This window comes from Alnus glutinosa, chromosome 2 (assembly GCF_958979055.1).
Source record: "Alnus glutinosa chromosome 2, dhAlnGlut1.1, whole genome shotgun sequence".
Taxonomy (NCBI): domain Eukaryota; kingdom Viridiplantae; phylum Streptophyta; class Magnoliopsida; order Fagales; family Betulaceae; genus Alnus; species Alnus glutinosa.
In genome coordinates, this window is record NC_084887.1 from 34416987 (window position 1) to 34430296 (window position 13310).

Genomic DNA, 13310 nt, shown 5'->3' on the forward strand with positions numbered 1-13310 from the left:
GCTGATCCACAATTAACCACCCAAATTGTACCATGAGGCTCTCTGGCGTAAATTTATATGGAAGGACCGTTTTTCTCCAACAAGCTTGAGACTAAAATATTGTCCCATAGGCTCTAGAAGACACTTGTAGGCTTGTAGCTTCAAAAAATCATCAAAACAAGTTTGATATAATTAAAAAAATAAGTGTTACTTGAGCAAAGATCAGCTGCATCAATTTACTCTAGCTTAACATATCATGTACCTGTACTCCCCCCCTCCACCACCCTTCTGCACAAACCTGTCTTAATTTCAAGATGGGAAATAAATTAGGCGCAAATTGAATTTTTAGTCCTCCCCTTCTTGGCCCCATAAAAGATAACTCAAGTTAGGAAATTTAGTATGTAAGTTCCCTCTCTATTTTTTCCAAGACAATTTTTCGAAGTTCAAAAGGCAACTGATAAAAGAGTTCTTGCAAATACTAATGTCAGCCTCTTGGAGGCTGGGGTTGGGGGTGGAGTGAGGGAGGTTGTTTCTGTTTCTTTATTATCAAATAAAGCTCGTTTTGCTCTTTCTTCCATTCTTTTTGGTTAATTTTGTGGGTTTTTTTTTTTTTTTTTTTTTTTTTTTTTTTTTTTTGGGCATGAAGGTGCATATAAAGCCCCCTTAACAGGTTTTAAGTATATTTTGAACCCAGCAATAAATAAATCAAGTTAAAGGACAATTGCTTTAAATTTACAACCTAAAAATACTCCCCTCTCCCTCGATCAAATTAAAATGACCTTTTCTTTCTTTAGTTTTCAATGACTTTTTACTCTAAAGATATCAAGCAGTTTTCCAAGTGAACTCAATGTGTCAACTGTCAAACACTAAGTAAACTAGCATTATGTCGTCGGTAATGGTACATGAGGTGTTACTGGATAATGGTTTTTATACATATATATTTTAAAAGCCCCATCACATTTATATATATCTCCAAAATGTGACGTGGCTTTTAAAATTTCTATTGAATCAAAATTTAATAGTATTTCATCACAAGCCCAATAATAATTTTAAAAGTCACATTACATTTGAAAGATAATAGTCTTACTTATATATAGCATTACTCTTCAATAAAAGTTTTTTTTTTTTTAAGATTTGTTATTAAGTTCAGACCTTGAAAATGATTTTCCAATTCAGATTTGCATTAAAAAAATTTAAGCTGATAAGGTTGTAACCTGTAGTCAGAAATGGAGGAGAATTTGATAGAGCAAATAGTTCTTCATTGATTTCAACAACCTTTAATATTTTCTTTAGAAAAATCTTTTGTACATGTTATTAAGCAACCTGAACTAGAAAATGGAGAATTTGCCACTTCATTCCAGGAATGACATGTTGACCCTGTACACTGTTGAAGCGCCTAAAAATTAAAATAAATGCCAATATTTTTTTTTTTCATTCACTAAAACAACAATGTCTTACTAAAATGGCTACTATTCTTATAATTGTTGGACAATTTTCCAAATTCCTAACATCCGCTTTTCATAAATTATACACTTCAGTTTGTCTAATAGACATTGGCTTTCATAAATTACATGAAACAGCAGCAGCAGCTTCTAATGAAAGCAAGCACTCCCTACTCAATTACTGAACCCTACCGTCAAGAAAGAGGAATCCTCTGCTTACAATTGCCTTATTATCTCCATGACAGATGTATAAGTACCAACTATTCCAACTACAAAACCCATTAGTATTACACCCCATAAAACCACCATTTCACATTCAAATCTCCTGTAAGTGCCCGAAATCTTCAGGTAGCATATGCATGGCAGTATAATCGAACCCGTGACGCTTAAAAATGCTCCAACCAGTGACATGAGAGATGCAAAAAAGGGGAGAACCAGGGCTACAGAAACAGTGCTGAATACAAGGGAGGTACTGACTAAGAGGCCAGAGAGCCTTTTGTTGTATTGACATGGAAACCAGCTTTTGGCAGCATTCACAATAGGTGTAACCATCAATGCATATTTGGCTATGGGGTTCACCAAGGTGGTGTATATTGCCACTTTTGAGCTAAGTTTTTCAGTTGGGAGGTTTAATGTTATCTGTGATTGAACGTTTTCACCAAACATCAAGTAACCGAAAACCGCCATTGATGCGTAACAAACGGTGCATAAGGTAAAGCACAGAATCAGGACCTGCAGTAAATAAAAAAAAATAAAAAATAAAAAATAAAAAAACAGCAAAGAGGAAGTGAGTAACCTAAACAGCTAAAGCACTTTTCTTCTCATTTTTCTAAAACGCAAGCAATTTGTGTTTTACTTACATTGGTGAATTGGCGTTTGTTTCTCATAGAAGTGTAGAGTGTAGGGAAGACCGGATGGGCACAATAACAGAAGGCATATAAGCTAACAGCTGTAGGGATTCCACTCCAATTAAGAGGAGTCCCCTTTTGATGAAATCCAACTCCATCAAATGCCCCAGTCCAATAGATTGAGCAGAGGATGATAGCAGAAGCTAAAACCCCACTGGCAGAGATATATGAAAGAAGGCTCAGATTATCCAACCAAACCGAAGGCAAAATTATGAGGGCCACAAGTATTACAAACATTTGTTTCCCTTCAATTCTTATCCCTGCAATTTCAAATCCTGCGCCGGGGAGCAAATTGTGTAAGTTATCACCTTCTAAAATCAGGAACCCTGTCGCAACCAGATAGAGCTCTACATACATAACCACCGATACCAGCATTCGTCCCTTGTTCCCAAATGCACGGTAGCCTATATCAGGATAAGTTCTGATATCAGAATCCATATCCATACACCTTTGAATCAACAAGCCTGAGTAAAATGCTGCAATGGCAATAACAAATAGAAGTATCAAGCTCAACCATCCTCCTGACGCTAATGCATATGGAACTGACAGAATCCCAACTCCTGAAAGCCATATAGAGAGAGAGAATTAGGCATAACATTCCTGTACAATTAAGGAAATAGAAATACTGAAACCTTACTGCTAATAAAGAAAAATCGTTGCAGTAAACTCCCACCAATCTCATCACAATATATAAACGAATAACCGAACAATTGAACATTTTGGTTTGTTAAAAGTCATGCATATATATGGGAATTTAAACAATTGTCTCCGAGCTTATTTGACATATCAATGGCCAGGTTAAAAAATGTTGCAACCTGACAAAGCATTGAGTCCATTAAAACATGTCTTGAAGAAAGAGACAGCGGTTGTACTGGAGTAATGACAGTTTGATTCCACTTCCTCTAGCATGTGAGCTTGCCCATTCTGCTTCTCATCAAGAATGAGAGGCACACATAAAGATGAGTCGTCTGGGAGCTTGGCCACCATCTTGGGAGAGAGATATTGCAGGGTGAAACTAGAAAGAGTTGAGAATCCTAGGACAGTTATCTTAATAAATTTCCATAAGTCGAGGGGTTTTATAGGCCAGCCCCAGTCTTTAAGGCACGTGGCAACTCTCCAACGTTAAACACATTGTATGGATGTCATCTATCAAGTCTTGTGCGGCACACATCGGCTGCTCGAGCCTTACGCGACTTAGGTGGTCGGTTGCCTAAAGTCCCCAACTAATAATTATACAATAAACATATTTTTTTTAAAAGTAAAATTAATGCTCAAAAAAACATTTTAAGACTCTAATATGGTAAAAAGTAAATAAAATACTCTTTAATTAAGGCCCCCACTTAGTAATTGTACAACAAAGGTTATTTGCAAAACAAATTTTATGACTCTGATATGGTAAAAATTTAATAACTAGTTTCTAATTTAGGCCCTCAATCATGCAAAAGTAATTACAAATTGAAAGTCTAAATTAAAAAACATCAATAAATTCTGGAAAAGTCTCACTTATTTATTCTTTTTAAAAGCCTCATTTTTATATTCATGAAATTAGTCCAACATCCATAAATTCTCATTATTTGTGTTATGCATAATAGATAGAATTACACCATCGGTGAGTCTTTAATGTCCAACAATTTTTTTCCACATTATATTCTATTACAAATCAATCGTTATATAACTTATTTTCATTTTTCTTTGTATTTTTCTTTAAATCTTATTATTTTATGTCTTTGAATAAATTGATAAGCCATTCTATATCTAATAAGTTATTAAAAAAAAGTTTTAAAATACATTTTACAAATAGAAGAAAATGCTCTAATTGACATATTAAATAAAAAAAAATATAATATAAATATTAAAAATAAATTTAATTTTAGTAATATTTAATTATAAAAAAAAATGACCTTACTTAAACTTGTCACATTGACCTCAAAATTTATCTGGACGGAAGAAATAGTCTGGCCTTCCTTGTTCCTTCCTCTCCCAAATGAACATTAATTTGTGGTGGAAAACGTTGGGCTGGAATGCAAGGGCACATTTTCATCACTAGTCAGCTGTAGTCACTTTCCAGCACTGGGGGCTACATGCACCTGCTTTATGCAGAGCGACTTTTACACGGTAAGTTTGAGATGCAAGTAAAACACGGTAATAAAAGAGTTGACTCCTCTTTGGGAGTGGTCATGACTTGTCATCGCGTGATTCAAATGGGAAATTTTTCTTTGCATGGACGGGAAAGGGAAAGTTTCCCCGGAGAACCCATCAAGTTAAAGCTAGAGCAGCTCTGTTGGAATTAGATATGCAGTGGCTGAGGGGCTCAATAGATCTAGAGCTTGTCAACTCTTCCATTAACCACAAGCTAAGCTTCCAGTTTATCATTGAAGCTTGTCAACTTTTGGATCTTATTCCGGTATGGCCTTTTCATAGAATTCATCCTAGTTCTAACCGGCCTGAGCATAATCTAGCTAGATGTTTGTCTAATATTTGCTTAGAAAAAAAATAATAATTTAGATGTGTTTCCTCAAACATTAACAAACAGTTTTCAACATAATACACTCACAAAAAAACTCAACATCATTCACCTTCATATTACATCAAAACATTTTTTTCAACTAAAACACCGGGACGTGTTATACATCCTCCTTTGATCATTCTCCTACTTTTCAAAATCACCATTGAATCCCACACATAGGCCTACAAATCTAATGATAATTTTAAAAAGTAATAAAATAAAAATTAAAAAAAAAAAAAAAAAAAAAAAGGACCATAGGAAGAAATGAATCATTTCTCTAAAACGCCTCCTAAAAAAAGTTATCAAACACACTCAAAACATGCATCAACGTAAAAATAAGAACCATTAATTATTTATCTGCCAGTCATTATATATAAAGAAATGCTTCATTTTCTTTCTTATTTTCTCTTTGTCTTACCATTTTTCAAAATCATTATTAGATCTGCGAAAACTATGTATTGGACTCACATAAACTTCACAAATATAATAATAATTGTGAAAAGTAAAAGAATAGGCAAACGATGCATAGCATGTCGATCTCGCCCTTACATACTCTTGTGATAGGGCTTCTGACACGAATGATGAGTATTTCTCTCACGTCGATGATCCAAGATGTAGATGGAGAGAGAGAGAGAGAGAGGGTAATCTATCCTTAAAAACCAATCCACCACCAACTTGACGCCAGTTGGAGGTTAATTTGAGAGTTGAGAGGACAAGCATGTACAGTGGTACCAGGCTACCAGCACCACATACACATTGGTTGAACGAGAACTCATCAGCGGGGACCAAAGTCAGCGTACTTTCTTTCATCCCCCTACAATATTTGAGAATGATATTTTTACATCACATTAGTACATCAATTCTACATCAAGATACATAGGATGTAAAACTCATGCATGTAAATCTCATACATGTGGATCTTAAATACATAGATTCTACACCCAATGTGTCTTAGTGTAGACTTGATGTAAACCAAAATGATGTAGAAATAACACATCCCGACCAAAGACCAAGGAGACATATTATATGTACATCTTTTGTGCAACTCTCATACATCTTTTTTATAAATCAATCATTGAATCTGTAGAATCACGTATAAGTGTTACAAATTCAATAATTAATTTTTTAAAAATATATATAAGAGAGTCATACAAGAATATAAAAAAAATTATTTATCTTTTATCTAATGAGACGATGAACAGTCTGTCAGCGGTTTCATGGCTACTGTGTATAACACTGATTTTCTTCTGTGTGGAAACCATTTAGTCAATTAATAGGACAAAAACCAACACAACAAAAGTGAAAACACCATTAACAAAGGAAAAGTAGATTCATGAAGGCTGAAGCTGTCGAAAGAAGTCAAAGAAAGTCAGGTATTTCCGCAAGACAAAAGTTAATTTTAGTTGTCCAAGAAGGAAAGATTGCCTCTACTATAATAAGAAAGCTACCAATCAGTACTCTATAGTATATAGTAGTGTACAAAACAACTTAATTAAATGCTGATCTACTTTTCAAAGTAGCTAGAGGACATAATTTAAGAATCTTTTTTATAATTTTATTAGATAGTAAGAAGATGTGTATTGAATTTAAGGACAAGATGCCAAAATATTCAAGGCAGGCTGCCAAAAAGGCCCAAAACTAGTCAATATAATTGAAGACAAAAGAGAAATGTGTTGGTTATCATGGTCTAAACAAATCCAAATTATATGAATTTGCAGTATTTCTGGGATAGTAAAATTCTCAATATAATCAACTGAGTTTATTCTAACCCCTCCCGGCCGCTCCCTCACCCACAAAAGAAAAAAAAAACATATAATTTGGAAAAAAAAAAAATCAGCTGCGCGCTTTCTGTTTTTAAGTAATTCATATAATTTGGGAAAAGAAAAGAAAAACTTCATACAAACGGGATGTGGAATATTTACTGCAAATTCAAACCCTTCAACAAGAGCTACGTACACGTAGATCAGGTCAGATCGACAAAATTAAGTCGAAAAAAAACCTACGGATCAATGAGTTTCAAATATAAGTAAAATCAGCAAGGAAAATATGAACCTGATAATGCATTGAGTCCATTGAAGCAGGTCTTGAAAAAGGAGGTGGTGGTGCTGACAGTATTTTGATCAGCGTTATGGGCCTCCACATCCTTGGGCTCACGTTGCTTCTCGTCATGATGCATGAGAGGTGCGGTGAGAGAAACCCCATGATGATGTTCAGCCTCCATGGCCGGCAGAAAGAGAGATCTAAACCGATGGGGGCAGCCACTGGAGAATGATGATACTCGAATTAATAAGAGGCCAGCCGGAATCCCTCCAAGAGAAGGGCCGACGTCTATATATTCTATTCTTTGTATGCAGGATTCTTATCACGTGGGGTCTTTTACTATATATTTCCTAGGAGGCGTGCGTTTAGTTTGTATAAGTTAGGGATCAGTTGTTTTGAATCACACTGGGAGGAAAAAGTCAAAACTCAAAAAGATGACTCCATTATCGGAACACGCACCACTCTCTTTTTTCGTCTTTATTTTCTTTACTGGGGAAAGTAGCTAGATATCTTGGTTTTGAGTAATGATAATTATGATATAGTACAATTTTTCACAACTTTTGATACTTGAAACACAAAAAAAAATAATAATAATAATAATAATAATAATTCAAAAGTTGTAAAATTGTTAAAAGTTTAGGATTTTTTTTTTTTTGTTACTTTAATTATTATCATGTGATAGGAGAGGTTGAACTGTACGTTTGAGGGAGTGCTACTACTGAATTATTACTCTTCAAATAGCTAGCCAATTGATCAAGTAGTGTTGACGCGTTGGTTAGTATCTTTTGGCCATCTATATAGTATATACTAAATAAAACAAAATTAATGTGAGAAAAATCTAGTTAATAATTCCTAATTGCAAAAAAAAAAAAATCTGAAAATAAACAATTTGATGCGTTTGGATAATATTTGCCTAGCTAGCTAGTAGCCAGAAAACGTATTGTCGTATGTCTAGAAATTAGCACAAAGATAGCGAATCGATGAATTATATATTTAATTAAACAAAACCAAAACACATGTATAGTATAATTAAAGTTGTTTTAAAAAGAATAAGTAATATAATTCATTAATATTTTTTTTTTACAAAGGTAGTTTATTTATAATGGTAGTATAATATTAGCAGTGTTTTGAATTCCTAAAAGGATTCTTTCTTAAAAAGAAAAGAAGAAAAAAAAAGTAGTGTAAGCCAACGGCGGACATATTTATTAATGTCTTTTAGAGGGTTTTTTTTTTTTTTTTTTTTTTTTTTATTGAAAAGCATTATAATGTGACATAAATGTGAGGATAGTTCTAAATATTTTATGAGTGTTTTTTTTTTTTTTTTTTTTTGAAAGGATGAGTGTTTTGTATTTGAGGTCGTTTGTTGATATTTCTGTTTTAAAAAAAGAAACAAAAGAAAAAAAATGAATAAATAAATAAATATCTAATAAAGTCATCATGTAGTTTTGATTATTTAAAATAAAAAACTCATAAGTTATAATGGAGAATATCAAACCGTGTGTGAGGCTTCGGCTTATATATAGTTAATATGTGTTTGATGCACTGATTAAAAATAAAAATATTTTTTTCGGTGCATTTGATATTGCGATTTTTAAAAAAAAAAATACAATTTTAAACCAAATCGCAAAAAATAAATCGTTTGAAATTATGTTTTTAAAAAATGCAATTTGAAAATGTAAAAATTTGATTTTTCAAATCGCAAGCAATGAAAAACTTTTTTGAAAACGCACAATTTTAAAGACTAAACTAAAATTTTAAAAATCAAATTGTGATTTCACTAAATCACGTTTTCAAAGTCCAAATCCCCAAATGAGCCTAATATATATATATATATATATATATGATAAGCATGTGGTGGAACAGCATGCGTTGGGTTCCATTTATTCTCAAGGCGACAAAAATAATTATTATTTTCAAAAAGTAACATTTCTATTTTGAAAATAACTTTTATGGGATTGTCGCATAAATCAATCTTTTGTACCTCCAATAAGGAGTTGGCATGACATAGCTTAGAACAAAAAAAATCAAATTCATCCAAAACACTGATCTGACACCTAAGATACCTCTCCAGATTTTCTTCTATTGAAAACAACCGGCAATCTCTCTCCCCCTGCATTGATTTTTGTTTATTTCAATTGATTGGGTGAACCCCTTTTTTTTGTCCACAATCACCTAAATAAGTTCCCTGCTCGGATCCTACTGAATATGTAGAATGATTTTCTATTGGCATAGATTCAGGAGAGACGGACACAATTTTGATCTAAGCCTTAGGATTTCTATTGGTTCAAAGGGAAAGGACAATGACAATGAGGGTGATTTTCATTTTTGTTGCAATTGAGAGTGAGTACTGGTGCCATTCTACATGCCGGAGAGACGAAAAAAATCTGGTTAGAATGTTTTAAGAGTAATTCTAAAAGTCGTTTTTGTGTTTTTGCATTCCAAAACAAATATGTATTAGTTAATCAAAATTTAACAGTAATTTTAAAAGTTATACCATTCTTGAAATAATACAAAAATAACAAAAAATAAAAAGTTATAAATATTGTTCATATTTTAAAAGTCATTAATTTTTTCGTTCCAAGATGATATGCCAACTTCTTATAATTAATTATTTAGAGGACACATAATGGTTGGTTTGGCCATAGTCCTTCATAGATTCTTCTCTCTTCTCTCTTTAACCTTTTCATGATTATAAACATGTGAGTTGAAACCCATCAGTCACATGGGCCCCATTTAGCATTATTTTCTTGTTTTGGGGTTTTTCTTTCGTACCCAACTTATTACACTCTTTAGTCTTTTGTAGCACGTGTTTTGGCCAGAGGCAATAGGGTCGCAAGATAAAGATTGACGAGATATGATATGATTATAATTTTTTTTCTTTTTCTTTTGGTAAAAATATCTCTTTTGTATGAGATTGAGATTTGAGTATATTGAAGTTTTAAATTTTGAGTGATTTTTTATTTACTATTTTTGTATTTCATCTTTTGATTAGTCAAGTTTTTTGTGATCGTCCCCATCTATACTCGATCCTTGCATTGAAAAAAATACGTAAATTCTAATATTTCCACATGTGATTGTTTGGTATTTTTTTACCATAATTATGGTATATGGGATAACAAGGAAAAGTTAGAAAAAACTAAACGAGATGATTTCTACCTTGAATATTACCCATGTTAGAGCATCTCCAACGGCATAAATAAATGACTCATAGTAGTCAAATATGACTATTATGAACTATTTTTCATCTCCAATAGATAATAGAATTTTCCATTTGTATATTGTGAATAGTAAATAAGCAGAAGAGCTTATTTATTATTCACACTACAAACACTTTTTTATTGTTTTCTCTCTCTTCCTTTTCTTCTTTCAAACTCTTTCTCCCTTTTTTTTTTCATACTTTTCCACACAAAATAATATTTAAAGAAAATAAAAGGTAGAATAGAGAATATTTTGGAATAGGATCATCTCCGATTCTCCATTTCAAATGAAATTGATACTATCCATTTTATAGTCATAATTTAAAGTCGATGCATCTAATGATGTACATGATTTCACATTATTTAAATTTTTAAAAGACGTGCCAGCATTGATTTCATATACACCATTAGATGCATCAATTTTAAATATTGAAATTTCATTTGAAATGGATAGTATTCGTTTCATTAAATGAAATTGAAAGAATAGTATTCTGAATCTGTTGAAGAGAGTATAAAAAAAAAATAACTACAGTAGAGAGATTATCCTACAATTATTTGCTCGAATTTGAGAGAATTCGGACAGGTAATTGTGAGAGACCATTTATAAGACCCACTTGCCATAATAAAAATTGGATTGCCCAACAACTTATCCGATTATGTGAGTCCTATAAGTAATCTCTCACAATTACCTGCTCGAATTCTCTTAAATTTAGACAAATAATTGTAGAGGATCATAATCCAAAGTAGAGAGTTGTACTTTTTCAATAGTTACTTTAACTATTATTGCTGGAAATGCTCTTAATATGTATATCAATAATTAATAGGCTTTATAGCTATGGATAGTCATGTTCTTGTACAACAACTATTTAATTAAATAAGTATCTACGTACAAAAGTTAGCAATTAATCAGGAACTTATAACCAAGCTCAAATTAGAGTGCAATGAAATAGATAAAACATGGGTAAAAACCCATCTATCGATCATATATATATATATATAACTTATGATAAAACTACGAGCAATGACAAGTTTCTTAAAATATATACACACACACACAAATATGTAGATAAAAAATAAAACAAAAGTAATATATACATATATTAAACTTAGTAATTTACTAAATGGACTATTGAAGTCGATCTTATTCAAACTTAAAGAAGACAATATTCCTTGATCCTAATATTAACATAGTGAATTAGCGTATATATATATATATATATATATATAACAGGATTTGTTCCTAACTAAACTAAGTATATATCCAAAGTTATAATTTAGAAGAAAATTAGTTAATTCACATCGGTTATTGCATAATAAAAGTAGTCTTAATTTTAAATTCTTTTGCAAAAGAGTAATTAATTTGCAAGTTATTTTCAATATCTATCTCCCGATTACTTTAAGCATTTTGCTAAGTAATTGAAAGACTAGTTTCAGAGTTGTTCAGTACAATTTTGTTACGTAATTGGATCGATGTGTATCAATGAAAGCTACACAAAAGGACGGATTGGAGTCTTTTAATTACCGGATTAGAATTTGCCAAAGTTGGGACCCATTCTCGATCTTGATATATATACGGCTTGGATAAGGACCATATTTATTTTTATAACGAGTCCAAAAACGTCAACAATAAGGAGCAATAATGACATTTATTAATTATTATGCATGCACATTCATCCTCCATTATCTCTATTAATGCAAATCAATCATCAACATCTATCTCCTCGATTACTTTTGGTGGGTGCAAAAGAATCTTTTTCAGAGTTTCACTACACTATTTCTTTACCTACGATATGACTGATATATACCGTACGTCTTTGAATCAATTTTTTATTATTTTTCAAATACATATATATATTTGGATTATTTTGCTCTATATATGTCTCTATTCTTTTCCCCCGCGCGAACAAGTTGGGATTAGAGAGTGAGGTGTGAGATTATAAAAAGGTCTGATCATGAGCTCCCGCAGCTTAATTAATTAAGCACTCAACAATGGCGACAGATCCGAAACCAAAGAATTTGGCTGACGCAAATGAGTCGGTCGATCTCATTGCGTAAAACATTCATCTTACACAATTCCCATGCATATATATATATATATATATATATATATATATATGCGACAAGGACAACTATCTTTTTGAGAGAAATGTAATTCAACGGAAACAAAGACAAGTATGGCAGAATATGCGACATATGTTATACTCTAGCACGGTTTCGTCTAGTATATATATAACATATATAGCGACCTAGCTATCGATCTTCTGGTGTTTGTGACTTGTGGTTCAGCTGCTCTCCGGCCTACTGCTTACATCTATCAACATGTCATATATGCATATGCATGCTTCCTATCTTTGTCCAACATCCGCGACATGCATGCATGACTCATCTATCTTTTTGAGAGAGAAATGTAATTCGACGGAAACGAAGACAAGTATTGAAGAATTATGCGACCTATCTTCTGGTGTTTGTGACGTGTGGTTCAGCTGCGCTTAGGACACATCTCCGGCGCGCACATGAACTGGCTGTCACTCTACCTTTTGTAGCTCTCAAACATTTTCCATGTCAAGAAAATAAATAAGAAATTTAGCATCAATAAATTATATTTATTAAGTAAGATGGAACGTACTAATATTATATTTTAAGTTATTATATTTATATAATTGAAGTAAAAAGGGTTTTAGGTAAAGTGATGAGATTAGAATAATAATAATCTAGTACGAACAAGTCTTATTGTGTTAAATAATTAATTGTAGGCGGTAAACTGTAGTTTGATTAAATAAGAGGTCAGACATTAATTAACAAAAGATAGAATTAATATAAGGTGAGGTAATGCAGTAATTTATAAAAGATGAGACTTTAGAATAAAAAGAAAATCCTACCCACTACCACGTGTCTGGCTATGGTTGGCTTAGAGGCATATCTTATCCCCAACCTTATCCCTAGCAAAAAAAGACATAAGACAAAAATTATTCAAGTATTCTGCTGCGATAATTGTTTAAGGATTTAAAAATAGTATCTCATGGTTAATTAATTTTAATTTTTCACTCTGCCCTTGAATTTAGGACAGAATGTTACGACATGAGCTTCTAAAAATTCCCGGGGTCGAAAGTAGGCCTTATATACTGTGCTCTTAGCTTCCATCCATGGACAATGTGCTGTCAAAATTGTTATTGATTATATTTTTTCTTCTTTTCATTTAGTTTTACAAAATTTGTTTTGTTGACTTTTTCAAATCTAA

At 32.3% G+C, this 13310-nt stretch overlaps 1 protein-coding gene across 4 annotated transcripts; it reads right to left on the reverse strand.

Moving 5' to 3' along the window:
• Window positions 1-1433: 1433 nt before the first annotated feature.
• LOC133859700 (amino acid transporter AVT1I) lies at window positions 1434-7204 on the reverse strand. Of its 4 annotated transcripts, none has more exons than XM_062295210.1 (4): window positions 6888-7026; window positions 5389-5649; window positions 2282-2889; window positions 1434-2153 (listed from the first exon to the last, which is right to left on the reverse strand). In XM_062295210.1, exons 3-4 carry the CDS (start codon window positions 2771-2773, stop codon window positions 1638-1640), a joined length of 1008 nt encoding a protein of 335 aa, XP_062151194.1. In that variant the 5' UTR covers window positions 2774-2889; window positions 5389-5649; window positions 6888-7026; the 3' UTR covers window positions 1434-1637. The 4 variants fall into 4 exon arrangements, with proteins under 4 accessions (XP_062151194.1, XP_062151195.1, XP_062151193.1 ...); XM_062295211.1 differs by lacking the exon at window positions 5389-5649 and adding an exon at window positions 4236-4416 and having other exon boundaries at window positions 6888-7015; XM_062295209.1 differs by lacking the exon at window positions 5389-5649 and having other exon boundaries at window positions 6888-7204.
• Window positions 7205-13310: the final 6106 nt, after the last annotated feature.